This window comes from Osmia lignaria, chromosome 13 (assembly GCF_051020975.1).
Source record: "Osmia lignaria lignaria isolate PbOS001 chromosome 13, iyOsmLign1, whole genome shotgun sequence".
Lineage (NCBI taxonomy): Eukaryota > Metazoa > Arthropoda > Insecta > Hymenoptera > Megachilidae > Osmia > Osmia lignaria.
In genome coordinates this window covers 7,276,433-7,301,920 of record NC_135044.1, presented here as the reverse complement: position 1 = coordinate 7,301,920, position 25,488 = coordinate 7,276,433, and the positions used below count along the sequence as shown (strand labels likewise).

At 34.2% G+C, this 25,488-nt stretch overlaps 1 protein-coding gene across 5 annotated transcripts in view; it reads left to right on the top strand.

Moving 5' to 3' along the window:
* The window catches only part of LOC117602224 (adenosine receptor A1), a 39,469-nt gene that overhangs the window by 6,480 nt on the left and 7,501 nt on the right, over window positions 1-25,488 (top strand). For all 5 annotated transcript variants that reach the window (XM_034319960.2, XM_034319962.2, XM_034319961.2 and 2 more), the window contains 2 exons: window positions 23,567-23,826; window positions 24,333-24,549. In XM_034319960.2, coding sequence (XP_034175851.2) covers window positions 23,574-23,826; window positions 24,333-24,549 — 470 coding nt within the window. In that variant the 5' untranslated portion in view covers window positions 23,567-23,573. The remainder of the gene's footprint in view (window positions 1-23,566; window positions 23,827-24,332; window positions 24,550-25,488) is intronic.

Sequence of the window (25,488 nt, the reverse complement as noted above, 5' to 3'; positions counted from 1 at the left end):
TGGTCAACGATAGCCTTTTTTTATTGCCTCACCCACCATATTTCTCTGACATCTCCCCAATTATCTCTTCCGCGATATGGCGAACCCCATGAGACAGCAAAACGTCAATACTCCAAGGATCGAAGATGTACTGTCTGTATTTTTTAAGTTAATCCACATAGTTTGAAATAAAACGTATTCGTGACCTTATTACACGGTGAAAGATAATTTTCAAATGTAATCAGATTTATTTTAAATCTGAAATTAATACAGTAAATACAGTTTTAGTGGGAAAGGTTTGAAATTGTCCAATAAGTTCATATCAAATTTTAGTACTAAGGAAGTATTCATTTTTTTCCAAAGAATAAATATAATGAAATCAACAATAAATTAAGATTTGAGGGTTGCTTGCAACTTCTTAGGTTATGAAATTCTTATTAGCAGACGATCTAATGTATGGTTAACACCGGAAGCCACAAGACACGTGAAGACGTGCGAGCTAACCGACCTATGGTCAGCACCGGAAGCCGCAGGAAAGTGTTACTAGTGGAACCTCGTAACTTCTAGTTATTAATCATAATTTGGTTTACCTCGAGCAGGGAATATATCATTTTGGGTTCTCTGACCTTTAGGTATTATAACTGAATAAGGAACGCATGATTCTGTTATAAAGGGTAAAACAAATGTGTCAAAGGAAGAGTCTTTGCTTTTAATTTTTGGAGGAGTGAGGTAGAGCCTACGCCCTATAGAGAGACTTGGGCGAGCCTAGCACAGAACCTCCTATCTTTTCACATAAAGAACAAAGGCAAGTGAAGAGAGTGGTTGAACAGTTCTTCTTCTATGCTTTTCTTCGGCTAAAAGAAGTCTAATAATAAGTTGCACGCGATGATATGGTTAAATAAAACTCGACCAAGATTTTGATAGCACCCTTCAGATTTTCTTCAAATAAACCCCAATGGTCGTCGTTGCTGCTCTTGTTATACTAAAAAATCAGAGAAAAAGGGTACAGAGGGAATAGCTGTGCTTCGCGTGAGACTTCTTCGAAGAGATTTTCCCTCCCAGGTGGTCTTTTACTTTTCTGGAGTTCCTTCCAATCTTCAAACAATCCCAACTTAGAATATAGGAAACAGTAGCAACGAATGTAACTACATATGTGTGTGTAAAGTATCACGATTAACCCAGGCTTCGCTGTTCAAGGGTTAAAATAGCATCACACACTAATTGGCAAATTTCATTACCACTTGTTTATACTTTCAGTATTTGTCATATAAATAATTTATTATTATTTCAAATGAAATTTGTCCAACAATTATTTTGCAAAGAGAAACGACGATTGTTAACAAAGAATCAGACTTTGGGGTTTGTCACTAACAATATGTTCACAGCTAAACTTCAATTACCTTTTTGTTTCGTACGCTTTTTTGTCTAGACTGTTCCCGCCGAGCACGGCCGTTTAATAACGAGTTTTCGTCACACCTGGCCTGTTTTGCTTCAACTACAGGGATCCTCAAACTGCGCTTGTTTGAAAAAATTCGAAAAAGTTTCCAAATGAGAGACTAGACTAATAATATACTGCTGAACAAACGGAACTGGTACATCAAATCTCATATTTCGATTATATGAATTTAACAATGCCATTTTTTTTTCATGTTTTATTTGCACTTGTAACACGTTCCTTTATTTTTTGGAAAAATTTAGCGATTCAAATTTTTCAAAATTAATTTATGAAATATCTTATAAAACGTTGATGTTCAAATTATGCAACTCTCTCGGTATAATCTGAATATTATATTTTTATGGAATTTAGCATGTTAAAAGTTTCAACGATGAAAGGAATATCTGAGAAGTTCTGTTTCCTACCACGGTGGATGATATTAGTTTTGGAAGAATGTTGGACGCGCGTGTCTCCCTAAATTAGGCAAGCAGACATTTCCAAATGCTTGACTAAAAAGAAGAAAAAATATTTGAAGCACGTTCTTTATTTTTTCAATGAAACAGAATAGAATTCTGAGATTTTTCATATAAACGACCATTTATGCATGAAAGGACCTTATGCATAATAAAACCTTTGACAGATTATAATTTTTAAACGAAAGAATTTCATGTATAAAAATTTAGAAAATGAAAATAATATAAAATACAAAATAATTAAAATTGAGGCTCTATCCATGGCCCGCCGAACGTGGTTAATAAAGCAAAGTACTACTTATGTGGTCGTTAACATAGATGATGTTTTTCGTTTTAGGAGAAATGTAGAAGATGGATCCTTCCATCACCTGTCTGATACACTCGTATTTCGGTTTCGTGAGTTCAGAATCCGCTGTCAAGGGGTTACTCCTGCCTTTGCACGCAAGGAATATGAGTGAATCGTGAGAGAAGTATGAGGTTTCTCTAGACACCTCCTTAACCGAGGGAAGCTATCCAAATACACGGGTATCCGTCTGGTATGGAAGCACCCTTAGTGTCAATCGATGTCTTTTAAAAAAAAAAATCTAAGTTCGCGTGGATTTGACGCCTCATATCATTATAGGCCAGATACAAAAGGATATGTAGGATAATTTGCAAGTTTTTTAAAAAATTGGAATTTTTTCCAATATTTCAAGTATAACGAGAAAGATGACGCAACACAGGGAGACAAACATGAATATCCTAGATATATTTAAGGAGATTTTCAAGACACAATAGATATCCTTTTATATGGACACCTCACTGCATCAATGAACAAAACGAAATCGACTTTCAGGAGCAGAAGAAGCACAAAGCGGAAATAAAGCGTCCGGCTTTCGTCAGGGTGTATTGTCAACTATACAGAATGCGCCATACAAAGTGTTACAAGTTTTTTTTTTCTCTGTAAGAATTAATAAACATAGCAATAAAATTTAAAATATTTAAACAAACGAGATTGACCTTGAAATCTTTGAAACGTTTCCGCTTTCGGTTCTGACACACGTATCAAGTACTTCTAATTTTTTTCTAACTTTTTTTCTACCATTCCGCAGTTATAGCTCAGTTGCATGAGGTACCCTGTATAAATAAAAATTTCCTGCGAATAAAGCCAGGAGTGGTAGAACTTTCTTTCCTTATATCACTGTCTTCCCTAGGGAAGTTTGTCTGCTCGGTACTGTTCACATATACCCTTGGTAAACCATTATCTGTCTTTGGAGGATATGCAGAAAAATGCACATACGCCCATTGTAATGGTAGAATAAAAAATGGCATAAAAAATCTGTTTAAACTGTGAAAGACAAAGAAAGAATATCCTCGTTATCGTTAATTATCAGAAGAAACGGTTTATTACACTTTATGGTGCGGGTTCGAGTCCGTACATCATGACAAAGAGATTCCTGTATTCTTCCAGTTAAACAACCGCTGTTCGCTCTATAAGTTTCTCCTTCACCTGCGAACCAACGGCATGGAAACTTCTTTCGTGACAATTTGACGTACAATGCAATGTGACGTGTATTCACGTAGCCATGCATTCAACGGGCTCACTCTTTTGTTGGCTTTTTATTCTGCAATATGACCCGTTCCAGCTACTCCTTCGTGTAACCCGAAGTCTGATGTTTTATTTTCAAGATTCTTCGCCAAGCTGCCGTCAAGTGGAAATCTATTGTTTCTTTTACCCACCTATTTTTGTATTTCAAAATTTATCAAAGGGACTGTTCCTTTTTCTTCCATTTGTCGTCTAGCCGACATACTTTGAAGATATACCGTTCTATAAAAGTTTAGGTACAGTGTCGGCCAATGTAGACTTCCCTAGTGTGGGAGAGAGAAAAAGGCTTTCTACCCCGGACGCCTATAACCCCGCTTTTTGGAACTCATGCCGGGCTACTGCTAGCGAGAATAGAATCAATCCCACTGCCACCTAGCGGTCGCCGACCCGAACTAAAGGCGTCCGGGGAGGCTCACCGCCTTCCCCCTCCACTAAACGCCTACACTAGGGTAACTGGCGATGATGTTAGCGGAATAATGAAGTGAAATTTAAAATTCTTTCAAAGTCCACCGTGTGGATTTTTAAAATAATAGAATGTTGTATACATGCGAGCACAGGGAATTGTGTTGGCGACAATGGCGGTTGACGGTTTCGTTTGGCGTGTATATGTGGGGGTGTCTGCCTCGTGTACTACAGAATGCCGAAGCGATCGCGACAATCGAGTAAGTTGAAAACCTATTTTCAACTTCGAGTCCGCGTTCGATAGATGTTTGTTTACCTCCACCAACGATATAATTACGTCTTTTGTTAACATAGACTCTTCATCCGTTTTCGGGAGTTCTATGGGTAGACACTACGAGAATTTGTGTGCCCAAGGGGGGTAGATTTACGGCTGAGGAGGAGGAGGATGATATCAACGTTTGGAAAACATGTTTTTCTTCATGAACTGCATAATTGCTTTTTCGTTCATTCTTGTCAATTGGATATGCCATGGAGCAGACCAGGAGCCGAGCAAAACAGGGCATAGTTAAAGTGGACTGCTTGTTAAGGTGGAGCGTCGCAGATTGGCTTATCGTTTCCAATCGATTGGAGTTCCTCGTTACGCGATGTTCTATAGTAACCCTAACAATCGTTTCAGGCTTGTTTGAGATGCAAATCTTGATCGTCAGTGTGCTGCTTGTAGTACTCGAACCTACCCTCAGGGCGGTCCAAAGGAATATTTGAGCCCGCGACAAATTAATAGTTTAGGGGGTTCTTTTTTAACTGTTTTAAGAAAAATAATTCACTTATGCGAAGGATTGAAACTGCTTACTCTCATTACAAATATTGTAAGAAAAATGAATTTATAAACAATATTTTGCACAATATAAGATTTCTCTCACAGTTGTTAGTTATCTTTTTTCTGATGTAAAAAGAAATAAACTTACAATTGCAGCCATTGAATGCATAAATTATTATACGTGGCCTTCAAAGTGTTAAAATTTCTTTATTCAGTCATATAATTTTACCTGTTCAATAGATAGGTAAAATTACCTTATCTCCTGTGATCTTTGACTGTGGATATGATAATAAATGTTATTTCTTTATAATGTATGGAACTAACATTACATTTAAATTCGGTACCTGCTGATTTCCTTTGTCATGGTTCCCTAAATAATACGCATTATCAATTCTCAAAGCAAGGAAGTACTATGTAATTTACGATTAAGTCTAGTATTATGCAACTTGTTAAGTTTTCCCTTTGATATCGGACCCCAGATAATCACCCCCTTTTTACGTTCCTGCCTAACATATTCAATGCGCTTCTCTGTCGTACACTTGTACGCGTGTACCTGTTGGAGACTAATTAATTGGATACCGGTATTGGATTATCGGCTTAGTTAATCGCTGTACTTCTCAATCTCCTATAAGACACACCTGTACTAATCTTCAGGAGCCTCACTTTACGAAGCAACTGAAAATATTCTCGGTTGAAATGTTTAATTAACAACATGGAATTTATAAAATTAATTGCATGTACAGTACACCATATATCATGAACGCGTTGCATCGGAAGATCGTAGATCTACGATCTGTGAGACGAACCGTAAATCCTAATAAGATAGAACTCCATAAATTTTACAGTTTAACGATTTCACGGTAGACTTCGAAAAATTGTTCCAAGCTCGATGTGTTAATATTAATCGCCATCTTTCTTAATGACTTCATCTTGTCATTAATGTATTTTCATCAATGTATTTCGACAATTTTAATTGGTCTTAAATTAAAAAATGCGTCAACTGTAGTTTTCATCGCATCGCTTTAATGCCCTGGAATTTTTTAATTAACTTCTACTATTTGAGTTCAATTTCGTTAAAAGAATCAAGAATCACTCGACGACTTTTCTTGTTAGTGTAGGTTTAGGACTGATCCTGACTTCCATGCTCGGAGAACTAGGTTCTTAAGATTTCTACGGTTCAGTTTCTCATAATTGGTTCGGGTAGTCGAATGTCCAGGAAGATAAATACCCTGACATTTTGCCGACGTTGCAACTAGCTGCATCAGAGGGACGAAAGCATTAGTCAGCTAATTAGTTCATTCTTTATATACTTTTGCAATTAAAAGATGATATATTGAATTTTTTTTGTAAATTAAGTTTTTCACTGTGCACCATTCTGACGTTGTGACAAATAAATTATAAAATATTTAGAAGTACATTACCAAGGATGGAGGGCTTCCCTAAAGAAAATTGTGATAGGGGAAATTTCACTATTCTCTACAAACTCGATATATTTCAATATTTATTTTAATATTAATTATTGTAAAAATCAACTCTATCTTGCTTGTATGGAACAAACAATTTCAAAGTTCTCTCTTAAACGGAGTATTTAATAATTATAAGCGTGTGAATATAAATTTCGATCGAGGGACATTATGCAAATGAACCAATGTCCCATATAGCGACGTCATTAAAATTTCATTTACATCGCACGTTCAATCAAAGTACCGCTCACGGATTGGGATATTATTCAACGCTCTTCAAACGAACCAAACGTCGATTGATGTTCGGATTCGAATCACGTTCGAACCCGTTGAATGCCGTTTCTCTGCGTTATATGCACGTGTTGGTGACTACACCGATAGTTGAAATCGAATTTTGCGACTTCCTCTATCAAAAGTTTGAAATCACTCGTTATACCTACTAGACGCTTCAAGTTCTTTGAATAGAACGTATTTGTCGATTCATTTTTCCAATATACACATTGTGTAATAAAAGTTTCTATTTTAAGTTTTGAATAAGTGAAACGTGCCGAACTAAATTTTCTATTCATAGAATATGTTAAAAGATAGTCATCTATTTTGTAAATGCTCTTTACAACAAAAATTTTTATTTTAAATTTTAGATGGTTTTATAACTTTATTTTTTTCAAAAATAACACTATTAACCCGAATTTGCCATCAATTAGAAAAAGTGAAATAATCAGAAGTTTTGCAAATTCTATAATATTTATATTTATACAAAAAATGTTGCATGAAATTCTCTAAATTCCTATGTCTGATTTCATATTCATACTCTCTCCTCTATTTGCAGTCATCTTAAGCAAACTTCTTGGAAGTAATTGTAAATGCTATCGCTATCATTGCTTTCTCTTAACTTGAACCAGATCTTGAGACTCGTCTCTTACCTATTTGAGTGTCACTTAGGGCGATTATACTACTCTCATTTCATGTAAAAAGCTCTGTTGTATTGGTTCAGTAGGCTTAAATAACGGTATACTTGTGCAGTTCAATGCATATAAATGTGAAAGTTAAAATTTGCAAAAACGATGATAAAAATCTTATATTACAATCATAAAACAAATGAAAATTTTATTGTTTTCATTTTATATTAAAACAATTATCCAGCCTCAGTATTATAATTCTAAAGAACGAATGAAAAAGAAAATCGACAAATGCAAACTTAAATTTCACTGGGCATACTTTCGGGTTGTTGCATTCTCTTTCCCTGATTCTTGAAAACTTTCAAGCACCGAGCAAACACTTCAAGTGAAATTCTTTTAACGTCACATCGCGAGAAAGATATTTTCGCGTTAGCTGAAATCTAACAGCTCCTTCTCTGAAAGTTTCTCCATTAGCTATCGTCACGATTCGAAATAAATTTAAGTTAGGAAGAGAGTGCAATCGCTAGTTGTCTAGGGAATCAATGTATCACCAAGGTGCTAGTATGTGGATAGAAACTGGATCAAGGTATACGTGCATATAACGTAAGTAATTGTGAATCTAATCAGATAGTTTCGAACACTTCGTGAATACTTTACAGAAGAGAAACAAAACTTGTAAGGCGATTTGAAACTAGATAGGTTCAAACTTTTTATAAGTAAGAGGTATGTAGGTACTTTTAAGTATAAGTGAATCTCGAACTAGAAGATCATAATCTTTAGTGGGTACTTAACCAGAAGTTTTTCTATTCTATTCCTCCCTGCACACAAAAATATCAGATTTAAATTGAAACGATGGTGATTCTCAAAAACCTTATTTTGATAATATCAATCTAGAAAAAATGCAAAAATTTATATAATTATGAAATTTAAGAGGTTCGTATTTTCAAGTATAATCTGAAAATTCTTATTTTGATGATATTAACTGATATTAACTCTTTCCTCCAAAACCATCTTCCCTAGGGAAGCCCACCGCCCTCGGTACCGTACATTCCCCAACCCTAAAGAACTTAACCAAATCTTTTATACAATTAACATACTTTGAAATATAATCCCTCATAAATAGTATTAGAAATTCATCAAATGAAACTTTATTAATGGAATTGACTCTGTATAATGAACTTGTTTCATCTATGAGGTAGGGAACTTGTTCAAAGTTGAGGAGACAGAATGACCCTGATCAGTCGTTCGTTAAACACAGGAAAGCGTGCATGTAAACGGGCTTCGATTAAGTTAATTACAGGAATCAGGAAATCTGTTAGATCTCTAGACATGGCGTCTATTCATAGCACTTGGAGCATAGCAGAGTTTTGGTGTGTGGTCGATGGAACACATGGTATAAAATTCGCCAGCTTGGAGATTGGAGGACTGTGGAAAGCCGATGGAAACTGGTGCTAGTTACCCAGCAGAGCCTCTAATCGATACAGCTTCCCTTTGCGTTCTACACCCCTTCGTTTGGGTGTGGTGGTACCTAGAGTACCTGTTAGACCCTCGACATTCAGTAGCTTGCATACATACGTTCGATGATTAAGCGTTTTTATTTCTTTTTGTTTTTTTTTTTTTACCGTTCGTTCTTCGCAGACAGCATGTAACCAGAAGCGGAAAATATAATGATCGGAAATGGCCAATTTTGATATCCAACGAGAAGGAAACATTTTTTCGTACCAGTAATCTGTATGAAATTCTAAGGAATTAGAAGACAATAATTAAGAAAGTACATACACTTACAATATGTATATTTAAATATATGCAAAATACAGTATATAATAAACAACTTTAAGCCTTAAATTGATATGCCATATGTGGTATTTTAAAATATGTTTAAAATAAGACTTTCTTGATGTATAACAATAGAATGAAAAAAAAAAATGAAGGGATACGTGTATGTGCTTTCGTAATTAATCATCAGCTTCAAATTGTTGTCCAGTTGATTGGCGCGATTGTTAACTACGATGCTAATGAAATTATCGTGATTACCATTCTGCCATTCTACATGAATAATTCTGTCGTGTTACACATCAAATGATTGCATGTACTCAGGTTAATTAACGATGCGGTGAAATACATGGTGTACGTAGTAAACAGCAAAAATTCCTTTTATTATTTACTGTTTCAGTGAAATTTATCAGTTCAGTACTACTAATTGATTACTGAATAAAATTTCCAAAGGATCGAAAATCAAGTAATTAAATTCTTTAAAAAAAAAATTTAAAGGCGAAATATTTTGGAGATTGCAAGTTAGATGAGGCGCGTCTTAACGTGTCCGGGCTTACTTGGGTGGATGTACACGCACCAAAGGAGGCGGCGAGATTCAAAGAGATCTTAAAATCGTTCAACCGTGAAAGAAGACGAAATCCAACCCTTGAAGGTAAGATAAGGACCTGAAACCCCACACGAACAAATGTTTCTTAGAGGGTAGGTGCGTTCTATGCAATCAAAATGGAAGCTTAAAGCAGACCGCAGTATGAATGCGGTTTTGAGCGCCGGCCTCATCAAAAGAGCATAATGTCCTAATGGTTTAATTTAGGATTTCTCCTTATCTCGGTTGAACTGCAACCTGTCTTTGAACGTGTTAAATGGAACACCCTGTATATCTAACGATGGTTATTCTAGTGTTAATTGATGCATGTAGTGTCGTCGACCTGGTTTGTTTGGATTACAAATCATGTTGCTTCAATAGATTAACTACCCCTCGGTTGTAAGGTGCTAAATCACTTACCCCAAGGTCCTACATTGACCACATGCTACTATTATTTGTTTTCGATATTGAAATAGGATTTACAAATTCAGATTTATGACGCGGAGTTTGCTATTCTAGATTATTTTAAAGGATTCTGATTAATCCTCGAACGGTGGATTATGGAGAGAATCCCAATTTTAATATAGTTTTATATTTCATTATATTTCATTTTCTAAATTTTTCCCTTAGAGTTGATAAAATTTAAAAAACTTAAAAATGTGGAATTAATCACTTTGATCTGTGAACGGGAAATTTTTGATTTTGCTATCTAAAAAAACATTGCTTGATTATTGATTGTTGATTATATGGGAGCGAACGAGGAAAAATTTAAATTCGAAACAGGTGCTATCGTAATTCAGCGTGGTTGAACCACACGACGTGATTCCTCGAATCGTGATTTGAAAGTTGCAACGTTTCGGGTTGCAGTGCACTCTATCCCGAGTACAAACTTTTCGTTTCTACGTAGTTTTTAATCAATGGCCATTTTCAAGTATGAAAGGAGTAGCGAAGTCCTTTACTTTTAAATTTTCAGTGCGTCTAGCTTCTGCCTTCGTGCCTTTTGCTCCAAAGGTTGTAAATTAACGAAGCCTTTCAAATATAGTATTCCAACGACCGCATCGTAAATCTAATACAAAGTTTGATCAAACAATGCTTGCTAGCCAGTGTACCTTGTCTCTAACAAGTCTGGCTTCTGTGTGAACAGTCGGGTACACTTCCGTGTCTGTGGCCACGTTACATGATTTTTCAGAAGAAAGTTATTAAGAACTTTCACATGTATTTGACATCGGAATAACTAGGTTGGGGCTAAAGAGTCTTTGATATTCTAAAAGTTTATTAAGGTTTTAAAATTCCAAGATTCTAAGTCGGCCACGATACTTTCAGGCGTTTTACGGTGATTATTTGTCCCGCTGAGGTTAATCTTTCTCGATTTTATTATTTTTCGTAAAATAATTTCATTCGGACAAACGAAACTTGATATTGCAAATGAGTTGGTGTATACTGAAATACTGTTAAGATCCTTTGTCTTATTGAATAAAATGGATCCAGCGGGAGCACTATGGCGTCAGCTGTTGCTGTTGTTGTTACTTACTTGGAAAACTTAGCGCTTAATTACTGTCTTGAGAAAGCAATGTTTAACACCTTGCGGTTCTCAAACTCCTCTCAGACTAATTGAGCGTGTGATTTCTTACTTGTTCGTGACTTTTTCGTGATTATCAAGGTATGACAAAATTATGCTTGCTTCACTGTTCTAACGTTCTGATTGATTTTTATTAAGAAATCGAATACAGTAAGCGTTCGATAATTCCTCGTATTTAGACTTCCGGAGGCAGGTGTTTCTAAGAAACGGAGAATTTATCGAACACACGCGTGCGAGCACGAAGCGTTCCTAATAGAGAATTATACGGCAGTGAATTAGCGAGTGTCTGTAAGTAAGTATATCTTACGACCGTTCGATTAGATTAGACGTTGTTAGAAACTTGCCTCGCACTGCTCTCAGTGAAGCCTCGAAGGAGATGCAACCTTAATAGCTGATTAAAGTATTATCCGTCACGTAAGTGGGATAAAACCCTTTTCTCGTTTCATAATTAGTTTCGCTAAGATCGTCGATAGGTACCTTTTATCGAGTTGCAAATTTTCTTCAACGAAGTAATCGAAACTTTAATATATTGGTTCCCAGCAAATTTTCTACAGTGAAACCAATTTTACTCTGCAACTTTCAAAACATTTCTGCCGATGAATTCTAATAGATAATAATAGGTAGACAATCTTTGGTATTTTTAATAACAAGTTATGTAACAATAAATGTATTTAATCTTCGCATCATTGGGTTACGAATATGAATTATCTCATACATATCCAACAACGGAACGTGATTACGATTAATGATAGGGTATAAATCACTACGAGCAATTGAACATGGTGAACGACCATTTGGGGAATTGTTACTTTATCACAGCAGTATATATGTAATTGGGAATTCGGAGATTTTAAAGTAATGTGAAAATAAAATTTTACCGACGAGATATAAATTCTCGTTTCCATCTTCTCTACAATTTTATTGGACCATGCGAGTTAACTAAATCAACGTTTATACAGTCATTTTTATTAAAGCTTCAGCTTTAAACAGATGTGCCATTAATGGTATTTTACGATACTTCTAAGTCATAAAATTTTCATAGAACTAATCTGTCATTTATTTATAATTATCTCTGTATTTCAACTGCATAGTTTTCAGTTATGTAAGCGAAATAAAATAAAATGGCCAAAAGTGCGCATGTTCGACAGGATGCCAAAGATTCGGGGATAACGTTGACCAGGCGTGCAGGAAAGTTTCGGAAAAACATAGAAGTAAGGGTAAAAGGATGGAGAGGAAACGGTTAAAAGGGTTGAAAAAGAAAAAGTTAGTTGGAAACGTCGAAACTGTGAGGACGAAAAATATAACCGTCCGGTTGACAAGAAGGTGGGTCGCTGGCGGGCGAACTTCTTTCTGCGTCAATATTCGAACGAGAAAGAAATATAGCTTCGAAGGAAGCCTGGGATATCAGCGGAGCCAATAACCTTGCTTTAAAAGTAAATTTCGTTGTATCGTAAACACCGGTAAATAAGATTTTTACTACCCTCAACGACTTTCCATTATTTTGTTTAGAGAGGGTGATAGTATCAAGTAAATCATCTTATTGGATTTGAAATTTCATTAGTTAGGATATTGATGTCATTCGAAATCTCATTTATGTCAGTTTTGTTACACTCATGATTTCAGAAATTATTAGAAGAATAATTTTTAAAGTAACAGTGTGAATATAAAAAACTGCAAAGTAAAATAGAGGCCACCCTTGTGGTCGAAAATTAGTCAGATATTTCCCCAGTTACTCGTGTCTTTCTATATTTCATCTATTCTTATTCTTCGAGTTTTGCTTGTTCCTTTTTCTCTCATGATCTTGCTCAATTTATTTCTGTTTGCTTTATCAAAGGCTGTTATTAAGTCGGATAGCTTCCCTGCTTTTCTCTGTTTGCCAGGTACTTTAGAATTAAAATATTATCTATTGTGTTTCAACCTTTTCCAAAGCCTGCTTGCGTTTCTTGGATAATCCTCTTTTGTTTTAATTCTGCATTGAATTATTTCTCGAAGATTATGTATTTTCCCTTTAGCGTAGATATATGCCTGTGTCTCTGCGTTCTAACTTTTTCTTTTTTTTAAAAACAGGCCATGCACGGTAGCCCTTTAAAACTCTTTATTCACGGATCGTTTGCCGGATAGGGAAAACTTTCATTCCTCCCGTAAAGCAAGAAAGACCCTGATGAAAACTTGAACGTGCCGCTCGTAAATATCTGAAGAACGAGTTGTATCCGTTCGAAAAACGAACGGGCGGACAATTCATTATCATTTTCTACTCTCTTCTCCTCTGAAACTCTAATTCGAGCTCGCTTCTTATCCTGCATCGTATTTTTCGCAAGAATTAACTCTCCACGATTCGAGCGGAACGAGACAAGAAAAGGAACGTTCGTTCATTCGGAACAAAGAGTACACGGTCCCCTTGCCAAAGTAATTAGAGTGATTTAAAAAAGTTGAATTGGACACCGTTCGTCTTTATGGTTTTCGAAATTCTCTTATTAGATTTGTTGTACACTAACATTCCGATCAAAATACCTCTCTTAGACATAACTTTTTGGCAAACCATCAAATAATAGAGCCTCTACTAATGGTCTGATGTAATTGCTTGGTCGTAGCCGCGGTAATCGTAGCTGCCAGTGGTGTGCGCTTTTAGTTTCGTTCTAAGTAGTACAAAACTATCGTCGCGAGGTAAAGCTAGGAGGAAAGGGGTGCAGGCCATTACTACGAGTACTTCACAGTTGCTATGTTGGATAAAAGAGCCGCCTGTTAAGATAAAAAGGCTTGCTCTCGTGTGAATGGATTTTGTGTTCTTTCGCGAACTGGTTCGCGGAGATTTCAACAGATATTTGCAGGGGTCGTAGAAAAACAAACCACGGAGGAAACTCGTTAAGAAAACTATTTGTAACTACTTCTTTTTTAAAATTCATGTATGGATTAAAATAATCTTATTATTTCCAAAGTATTTCTCTTCCAAATTACATAGAAATTTTTAAAAGGATGACAGAACGAAGGTTCTCCTACTGTTAGAAATTTCATGATGAGATATTATGTTAAAGAATATAGGGTGCTCGTTGTGTAGCAACAGTTGACGTAATTGTGTTGACTGGAGCGTTAAGCAGTGCTTCCGACACGAAACCCCACTGGCGGCTTTCTACATTGGAAACAAAATCAGTTTTCTACCTTTCCGCGTGTATTTTCGTAGCAAAACAGTACGTTCTATCACGCGGTGTGATCAGATCTTTCACTAGACCAGACATGCACACCACCTTCCTCCAACGCTGTACCCTTTTTGCCGGGCTTGACGGGAACCGCTGTCTAAATCACTTAAGACAATAGCAAGATTACCGGTACAAGACACGATGGGACAAACTTGAAGCACGTAAAAATGTGTTTATTAACCGGGAAAATATCATGTTGTAGGCGTTACATAATCGGGTAATGAACGAACGAGAAACTTACCGAGATGTTTCTTACTTTGAGTCTAAGAAATCCATTTCACCTATAGCGCTATGTGTACATGTCAAGTTACAGTAATGCTGGCGACGCTCCAATTAAGGAGCGTCCTCTAATTACTGCAAGTACGGTGCAGAGATGAGAAGTTGGTTACAAAAAAATGCGGGTCTGATTGATAACGACGTGGTAAACCAACTTTTTCAGACACTCGTGTTTTCGTTAATCACCGAAATGGTCAAATAATATGTCACGGTGCGACGAACAGAGAGAATGGAATATATGAATGGAATTTTCGCCCTGGTTGGGTTGTTAAAATGTTTCCCTGTGCCTTTTCTTATTGCACCGAGTTGTATATGATGACTGTTTGGTCTCAGGATAGCCATTCAAAAAGAACAGCCCTTAGTTACTGTCTGTCACACCAGAATGCTCGTTTATGCTCCCTATGGTTTATTTTCAAGGATTTTATTTCCGCTTACAAAATTTAAAACCATTGTGTCTCATCAGAAAGTTTGAATAAATTATAATTTTTGACAAAAACTTGTTGAAAAATTCAATAAATAATATTTTTATTCTTAATCAATTGTATCTATTATTGTAATACAAGTATTTGTAATTAAGTAAGTCAAAAAATTGTCAATAATACAAGTGATAGAAATGCATGATCCACCTAAGTACATATGTGATATGACAGTCAAAGAGCTAAAAAGGAAATTTCAGGTTGTGAGGTAGAAAAATTTCCATATAGAAACAACGTGATAGGAAAACCCTTCCTTTCTTTTTGAAAAAAGAAAAACTGAATCTCAAATGGAGCAAGAGGAAGCAAAAGAAAACTATTCTCCGTCAGAAAAAGAGGAAAGGTACTTCAAAGGCAGACAGGGACGTCGTTGAATGTATTTTCTGGGGCCATTTGTTTTCTGAATCCACAGAAGGATGGGCTAAGGGTTTAGAATGTCAAGGTGCCAGAGGATAAGATAAAAATGAAGGCATTGCTTATGTATGTCACATGTATGTAAATAGCTGCATCCTCTCTTACCCTATATGCATGAATCAAAGTGAAACATTACCATACTCAAAATTCCTTTTCTCTGTTTTTTATTGAGATTTTATTTTAGTCTACACTGATAGACAGATACAGACAGATAGATAGACCTACATTGATAGTCCTGCATTGGGTTCTGAAGATAAAAGTAGGAAATTATTGAATGGCTATTGCGATATTCTTTGATTAATACACTTTCCACGATTTGGATGCGCGAGAGTGTATTAGCCTTTTTCTGGCAAAACAATGGATTACCGAGGTCGTAGAGAAATTTAATGTCACGAGCGTTAAGATGAGGGCATTAACAAGGCGTCTACGCGAGTTGAAGTCAGCGACCCGTTATCGAGCGACTAGTTTAACGTAAGACTGAAAAAGTCCCGGTCGTTGGAGTTCTCAGACATGAAACAAACCACCCTCACGCTACTCAAACCTAACGACGCCTTTGAAGCACTTTCCGGCGAATAATTAACGGATTGCTCAGCATCCTTTTTACGCACATCGTATTTCCCCAAATTTTTTCTTCATTACCCTCGTTATTATATTACGAATAAATTTAAATAAGACGTGCATTTCATTTTTCTGATACTTAACAATCTATTTTGGAAAAAATAAATTATTTATTATTTATTTGCAAATTAATTATTATTTTGTAAGTTTTAAATATTAAAATTTAGTAGAATATAATTATCAGTAAATATTTTAATTCAAGGAGAAAAAAGTGAACAGCGTGCAGAGTTCCGAAGCGGTCAACCCTTACCCAAGTACTTACTTATCTATCATCCGCGCCTGACTCAGCTTGACTACTGACTACGGTAATCAAACGGGAACCGGTATATCGAGAGCAGTATGGGGCCGTTAACGTGGAAGTCCTACCCCTAATTTCGAAAAACTATAGCAAAACCTACCGAGTATTTTACACAAAATACAAAATTTTATATTTTTCTCGAGATCTTAAGAAGAACGTAATTTATTTACCTTATTCGTATCATAATTACTAAATTATTTACTGAAAATTAATTTAACAAAAAATTCATATTTTCAGTATTTACACAAATTTTCTATTAGAGAAAGGTAATTTAACGTTAGTCTCGATGAATAAGGAAATTCGAGAGGAATGCAATTTCAAAGAGGAAAGCAAACATTTGGTTCGTTTCAAGTCAAATGCATTTACAGTAGACGGAACTACACTGATTTTAAATGTCTACTTTTCGAGAAATTAAAGGCAAAACCGTACAAAGTAATTACCACCGTAAAATGAACACTCTGGCAACTGACTTGCGTTCAATTAAGTACATTTAATAGGTAAAAGCAGAAAATAATTAACAAGAAAGTTATGACGAAGAATGTATATAGGGTGTCCTGAAAAAGTTGTAATTTTCAAAATGCAGAAAATCTGAATATTTTAATTTTGGGAATTTTGAAAATTTTGAATGGTGAAGGCTCACACTTTTAGGGAAGCCAGTCCACATTTTTGGCCACACCCTGGCTTTCATCTAGTTACGTCAATATTAGATCCATAAAGAAAATGGAATTATTTGGGGCCATTTTCCGCTAGATGTTAAATAATTTCTCGGTAATACCTAGCTTTTAGCCTACACTATATAAAGCATGAATAAACAATGAATCATATTTTACACTTAAAAAACTACTCCACGATATCTCGATCAATATTTTATCGTTCGAACCAAATGCAGCTAAGAAATTGGTTTCTTGCTGAATGGAACAATCTTGCTCGCAATATACGATACACAGACATAAGTACACTGGCCAAAAATATAGGAACGCCTCTTGATAAAGTGTTATCGTTTAAATATTTATTGAAACTGATTCTATTGTTAGAAACGGTTCAAATGAACGTGTTCCTGTAGTCTATCATATTTTTCTTTGACGAAGCTACGGTTTGCTCGTTAACGAAGGTGGTTTCCCATGTGATGGCCCAACAATGCGGTCGCTTTGTAAGTTGCTAAACAATTAAACTTCTCTGAACTACTGCTGCCAGACTGACCGTTTATTTCGACCCCGTTAATAATTTTCCTTGACAAACGAAAATGTCCAATGCACGCGATATCGAGTGGAGAGCACTGAACCAAGATTAAATTATATATTTTTTTATGATATTTTATAAATAAAAATATTCGTTTAATACGTCAATTTTACAATAGTTTTTTCCAAATAGTTTACTTTTCGAATTTGTCATTGACCTAATTTGGCGAATGTGATTAATGTAATTAGATATAATTAATTATAGATAGTTTCATTTTCAATTCGAATAATTCAAACATACATAGTATAAAAGAAATAGCATAATACTTTGACTTATCCGTGACTTGCTTTTTTATTGTTAGTACAATATGTACAGGAAAGTCGAATCTAGTGGAAAGTTTGTCGAACGGTGTCGTAAAACTTATGTTTCAAAGCGAAAAGCTTTTAACGTGATTTTCCGTTATCGTAAATTTCATAGATTCCGCGACTGTCGAAGTTGCTACCATTCAGTAATCTTCACAAAAATTCCGACGAATGAAAATCAGACGATGCCAAGAAACTCTTGGACATAAACAAAAGAAACTCAAATCCATTTCATTTTATCTTCGTCAAAATTGGTTGAACTCTAGATAGAATAGTATATTTATTCAATCAGAGAGTTTACTTGTAAATTGAATATTTTATCAGTACGCTCTAGTGGGTAAGTAATACCACTTTTTGGATAAGATCCAACTGAAAATTCTCTTTATGGAAATTCAGAAACTTTACACAGTTTCTTTTTTATATGTCTAAAATAAACCCAAGTACATAATCTGATTGTGTATTAATTAATATGTGAGGCTTAATTTTGAATTCAGAAATGATTTCCTTTTTTCAATGATTTCTAAATCATAAATTATTTTTCAAATTTGTTATTATAATCTTCATATTTTTACAATTTTTGTTTCTTTAATTTTTTCATTTTGAAAAATTCGATAAACGTACACAACCCACATTTATTGAATAAGGGTTAAATTTACGCCATACCACGGAGTGATATTTGTTTTTACTTTAAATGTGTAAAAGTAAAGGTAGTAGATAAACATTGCGACAAATTCAAGGGTCAATAAAACTCGGACCGGCGATCGATGGAATTCTGATTGAATTACAGTCCCAACCAAAAGTACTCCGGAAATAGTGTCTCCTTTTTTTAATCAATCGTCGACAGCTTTTAAAATTGCAAGTTATTTCCACACCGTCGCATACTGAAAGTTCACGAATTTATGAATGTAAAATAGTAAAGTGGTACCGGAAGATCGTGCCGACTTTCGGTAGGTTACGTTGAAAAATGTATAAATTTATTCATATTAATATTTAGAAGTCGCAACATTTCTGAATTTACTATTTCGTAGAGTAAAAAATTGTAAAAGTATTCATATTTCATCTATTATTATTTTTTGACAATTTATATTAATCAATGTTAAGATAATTCTATACATTTATATAAATATTCTTATTCTAAGAATACAATGAAACGAGGAAGCTGTTTTATAGAGAATTTATCCATTTCCTCTTCATGAGATACTGATACTGACCACTTAACAAGATATCGATCTTCTAAGGATTCAATTTTCCATATTGTTTGCATTCAACAGGAAGCAAATTCTTTCACAGAGTTCATTTAATATCTGTTTACTGGTTGCTGTCAAGATTCTGCGGTGTTATGTACTCCACCCGTTTCGAATTACTTTACAGAAGCCTTACGTTAACAGGAAATTAACACGATATGTAAAGCAGTGGAACTCAAATTGTGAATTCAGAAATTTTTAATAAATCAGAGTTTCCTTTTTTTTCACTCATCATAGAAATACACAAATTTTTGGCAATTAAAATATCACAAAAATTATAAATTGTATTTTCTTTTTTTCTTTTTCATGGTAAATTGTGATGATAATTTAATTTACTACGAACGCTATAATAATTTTTAAAAAAACATCAGACCTATAGAATTTTCATTATCCATTTAAATAAAAATTTGTTTAATTTTGCACTATTCCCTTAAAAATTATTCCTCCAATATAATGAAATTCTATCATTTAAAAATTATATCCCTGCATATGTTTTGTAAATTTGGACCTCGATTGACCCAGACTCCGCTGTTCGAAGGTTAATGAACTGAATTGATGTTAAACTCCTCACTTTTCTCTCAGAATGAAGTGAATTCAGCCAATAGAGTTTTCTTGAAAAATCTGTTTCGCGTTTTTCTGTGGAAAGGTTCCTTTCATAAGAACTAACCACACAACCATATGTTTCTTTACAGCATCGGTAAGCTTTTGCCAACAACATTTGCTTTCAAAGGAGCAATTTCACGCGCCCTTTTGATTCAAACGCTTTACTCTTGAAACACAAATGACCTTTTCAGAATGTTACCATTTTATACGTATTGCTTTTTTTAGCGTTACAGGCATTGGAAAACATGGGTGTTATTAAACAAATGAATGAAATAAAGGAAAAAATATACAATACTTTTTTTAAAATTATTAACAATATACAGACTTTCAGGGACAAGATAGAAGAGGGTAAATGAAATTTTAAAAAATCGACCAATCTGATTTGTTAACAACTACATTATGATTCGCTTTACAAAGGAAATGAAAATTTCTGTAGATATTTGATATTCCAAGACGTCGAAAATTGCATTAATAATTGAACGATGCTTTCCTTTTGTGTAACTAAACTCTGCTCGTTAAGAATGAAGAGCATGATAATAAATTCTTTCAGAAAAGTAACAATGAATTGAGATGATTATGAAAAGCGAATTTTCTTTTTTTACGGTTTCTTGGTATTTCAATTTGAATTGTACTTTAAATTGGACAAAGACATCGCTCATTGTGCATCTCTTCAATGTAACCAACTGTCCGTAGTGAAAAGGGGTACAAATTGAGTGAAATCGGTTGCCTTTTATCGTAGTAAAATGCAGTCACAAAATCCGTTTAAATTAAATCGTCTTTGAATCTTTAAAAGAAACTCTTCGAATATTGGTACATTTTTAAAACAAAAATGGATATTGACATTTTTAGCATAAGTGCTCAGTGACATTGACGTAACTAGATCATTTCATGATTTTTTTTTTTTAATTTCAGGACGGGCTAAAACAATGAAGACCGATTAAAGAATTAATTATTCAAAAGTTAACCGGTGGAAAATAAATCTAATTTAATTGAAGTTTCTGTTCCTATCGATTTCTCGTATTTCTTCATATTAAAAAAAAAAAAAAACAGTGTCTCCATTTTTTAATTATTTCCTCGTATGAATAGAGGACACGTTGCGGAACATACGTCATATTCAGAGCACGAGGGACTGAACCAGAGCCGTCAAACGCACACGGTGTACTTTTTACACGTACCCCAGTTTCCAACGAAAATTAACGACGCACAATTTTCGGGAAATAAAGGAAAACTGGATGGGTCATTTTATTAGAAAGAACTGGTTTAGATCCTTGAAACGCCTACACTTCCTGAGGTGACACTACTATTCAATTATTTCTATTTTCTACCATTTTAGAGATACAATTTATTCAATTTACGTTCACACGAAATTCAAGTTACCACGTTTAATGCTGTTCCATTTTAGGTGTACATTAAACAAATTTAACGAGGTTCCATAATGTAATGTATAATACAAAAGGTTTCCGTAGCTAAGTTTAATTGGGAAACATTGCTCTCTGTCTGTAAACATTTGATGAAGAAGCACAATTACGCTACCAGTTAACATACAGAGTATCCCAGGTGTAAGCAATAACGTCACACATTTAATTTAACCAATTAATTACTAAATAAGAAAGACAACAATATTATAATAAAAATACTGTTTAATATCTTTTAAATATTATTTCAATATTTTATCTATTAAAAACCTATTGATATACATTTCAATACCATAGTTCGTTGATTGAAAATTAATTAATAAATTTTTTATCACCATTAATTTTCAAAAAATGTGATTAATATTGGGCAATTGAAAGAAACATTTTAATAAATCCGTTGAGTAGTTTGAAAAAGAAATTAACTATCGTTCATATGAATTTGCGTTTATCCCCTCTCAAATCAATGAATGGCTAAGGGGATAGCACTAAAACCATTTCTGAACCTATTATGCGATGGGATTTACTATATCGATTATATCAACGTATTGTACTTTACTTGGTGTATGTTATCCACGAGAAACACTCTACGTGTCCCACGATAATTTCAAAACATAATATTTGTTCCAAACACGCATTGATTACTCTTGTTATCAAGCTACACGTTCATTTAGATTAACCTGTTTCCAACCGTTAAATGTACTAAAAGCATCTACATATTTCTGAACAATAGGTAAATATCTATATTTTTTCTTACTTTATTAAAAAGAAGAAAAACCGAAAAATAGAATTTCAGAAAATTTTATTTCACAATGTTTGATCAATTATTATATTAATTTCTATTTTATTTGTAGTAGAGCTCATTAACTAGCTAGAGACCATATTGGGCGTGGCCTCTCTAAAAATCTAAACTACCCCCTCCTCCAAGGGGACCTTTGCTATTCTAAAATTTAAGGATTTTAAAATTACAAACTTTTTAAATCAAAATTTCAGATCCTAAAAATTTGAAAATATTTGCAAGTTTTGTAATATAAAAATAAATTTTTATAAGTGATTTAATCGTTTCAAAGGAGCAATATCAATTGAAAAGCAACCATATATAAATCACCTTTTCACGAATAGAACCAATGAAAATGTTACAAAAATTCGTCAGACAGATTTACTCGATTGTATTTAGGTGATTGTATAAGGGTAAGCGGCAAAAAAGCGAATGAGTGGAGATTGGTTTTTGCACTGTGACAATGTCCCTATTCACACGGCCTTGATCGTTCGCCAGACTGAAAACAAAATGCTTTTCTTTGTTCGCACAAATGAAGCAGCAATTGAAAGGGAAGCGGTTTTTCTGACGTTGCAGAAATTTAACGAGTTACCCTGGCAACCCTTGACAAAATTCCAAACCAAGATTTTATACGGTATTTTCTGAAGAGGTGCTGCTACTACTGTATCGAGTCACATGGGAAATAGTTTGAAAGAAATTGAAGTTTCAGACGTATACATAAATATACAATATCCACTCTAACATTCTATACGATTTTTCAACCATTTGCTACAAAGTATTAAAACGAAAAAATTATTTTTTTACGCTATGTTCGGTTTAAGTGTAATACATATTATTATTTTTCTAATTATTCAAAAAAGGAAAAATTATGTTCGTGAAAATTTTTGTTTAAACTTTTTTGTTAAATTTTTGTTGACTTTCTCTTTTTTCGAATTTTTGTTTCAATAATTAATTTCATTTAGAATGAATTTAAATTTTTAAACCGAGTTCATCAATCAAAGGGGTTCTGGAAGGATTAATAGCCTTGGGCAACAGAAATCTTATCCGATCTTGCATTTAATGTGCAACAAACGCAACTGATTTTTGATCAAGATTATTTTTCGCATTTTGAATATATGTATTCTTGATAAAGTGCATTATAACATGTTTCACCATGTACATCAATGTTCTCAGTGGTAGTGAACATGTTAACCCTTTAACTACAACGGAAATGGCTGTCGGTATTGCACCCTTAAACGGAACTCGGTATCATAGCGTACATTCACCATGCAGGCAATATCTGGCATTCTGCATCAAATGAATACCGTCTACTTCAATGTATAAGTGGTATATCTGAGGAGTACAATCGACCATAGTGCGTAAAGATCGTTTCACAGCTAGCTATCATGGTACCTCGTAGTACGTGAACAAAATTTCATAGCGAGAGACCATAATCGACCCTGATAGCGCTGTGTATAATTTAAGAGAAGACGTTACCGATCTCAAATTTAATAGGGTGAATACTGTGGGGATCGAGGGTAACCACAAATTATAATAAATATATTCTATACAACGTATTACCTTGTATAGCATTAGCATTTCTATCCGAATAGGTTCAAATGTATCAACATGTTAATATTCAAGATAGGAGTGTATTGTAAGAATTCTAATTACCCTAGGAAAAAAGGAAAAGCATCTCAAAACGGTACGATGGTAAAAATGAAATTAATTGATGATTTTATTATTAGTTTCAGAATGAACGTTACCACGGCTTATACGGATACAACCAGCAGTCTAGCTGGAATTATGGGACTCGAGCCGGAGATAAGAATGGATAAAGCTGAGAACGTTTTCGACAATGACCTTGACATTTCACCGGTCACCTTATCGTCGGCATGGTCGAGGGTAGCTAGACTGCTCTTATTAGCCTCTATGGCGGTTGCTGGTAGCGTTGGTAACGTTTTCATGATTTCCGCGGTGGTGGTCGAAGATCAACTCAAAAAAAGAGGTATACATATTCTTTTCTCTGCACACGGAATATTGGAATAGTAAAAAAACATATGTTGCACGGTATAAATCATTAAAGTAGTGCCAGAAACTGAAAATTTCGAGTACCTCGTACTCGGGTCGAGTCGGCCGAGTTCTCGAAAGTTTAGACATGCGAAAAGCTGAAAATTTCGGGCACCCAATATTCGGATCGAGTCGGGAATTATTTTGGTCGACAGTGGATTTTCGAAATTTGGAGAACGTGATTCAGGGTAAACTTTGTTGAACATGGTACTCGATATTTGCGGGTTCTTACACGTCTCTACAAATCACTGTGCTTAAAATCATTTTAATTTGTCAAGAAGATTTTTATGAAAAATACCCCATCGTGTATATTTAAGTATAAAAAAAATCTATTAACTATTGTTTCTTTTTCCTGCGTGAAAAAATATATTTGGTACTCAGGTTTATTCTACTTAATACCAATTGCAATTTTCAATGATCTTAAATGAAATTTTCATGTTTCAGGGAATGCATTTCTGGTGAATGTCGCATTGGCAGACTTATTAGTGACAGGAATGGTAATACCGGTATCCGTGATTGTCATTCTGGCTGGTCACGAAGAGTCATTAAGCACATGTCGATTCGAATGCACCCTGGAAGCCCTTTGTTTTCTGGTCACTGTTCTAACGTTAGCAACCATAGCTGCGGAAAATTATACTCGTTTGTGTCTACCAGCCGAAAGGTAAAAATTTTAACTGATTACCTACTTGAACTGATCATTGACGAAATGCGACAATGCTCTACAAAATTATACGTTCATCTTACATTTTTAAAGCTCTAATATTTTCATATAAAAAAATATTAGATTTCAATTTTAATTATAAAAGAATTTTTAAACAATGATGTCCACTCAAACATATTAAAATCTTAAAATTTAGAATGGACATGTATTTTTGTAAAGCACTATGAATTTGTTTCGTACCCTCTAATATAATAATTATTAATAATGCAATAATAAAGGTTGCAAAGTATAAAATATTATGTTCATAAAAAGTGATGATACAAGGAAAGAATCACAAATTTCGTTTCAAAATTTGAATAAAGATAAATGAAAAGATGATAAAGAAAGAAGTTCTATGGTGATTTAGAAATAATAAAAATTAGTAAATCAACATTCTGATATACGTAAATAATTAAAACAATATTTCGATAAATAATTCTTTGATTACATGCTCATTAAAAAGATAAAAGGAGTTAAAGGTAACAGTATGGATGAATGAGTAACGTGTTTTTTTTTTCTTTTCTATATAAATCAGAGAACAATTTTAAATTTCGCTTTTCTCCTAGCTTTGTTTCATTTCAAAATTATATCGCATAAATTCCTAAAACTCGCTTTTATTCGAACAAAATATTACAAGGTAGCTGTTACGATTATGATGAAATATAATTTTTAGACATTTTTTATTCATTAAAAATCTACTCACAATTTTAGGATAGAACAAACCCGTATTATTAAAAACCTAATATCACAAATAAACAAATTCAAACAGAAACATTACACAATGTACGAAAGCGTTTTTCCTTTTTCTTTGCAGTCTTAAAAAAGTTTAATTTTGTCACGAAAGGGTTAATACACATTATACTTATAGTAATTAATTAACAGGATAGAAGCGTAATAGGT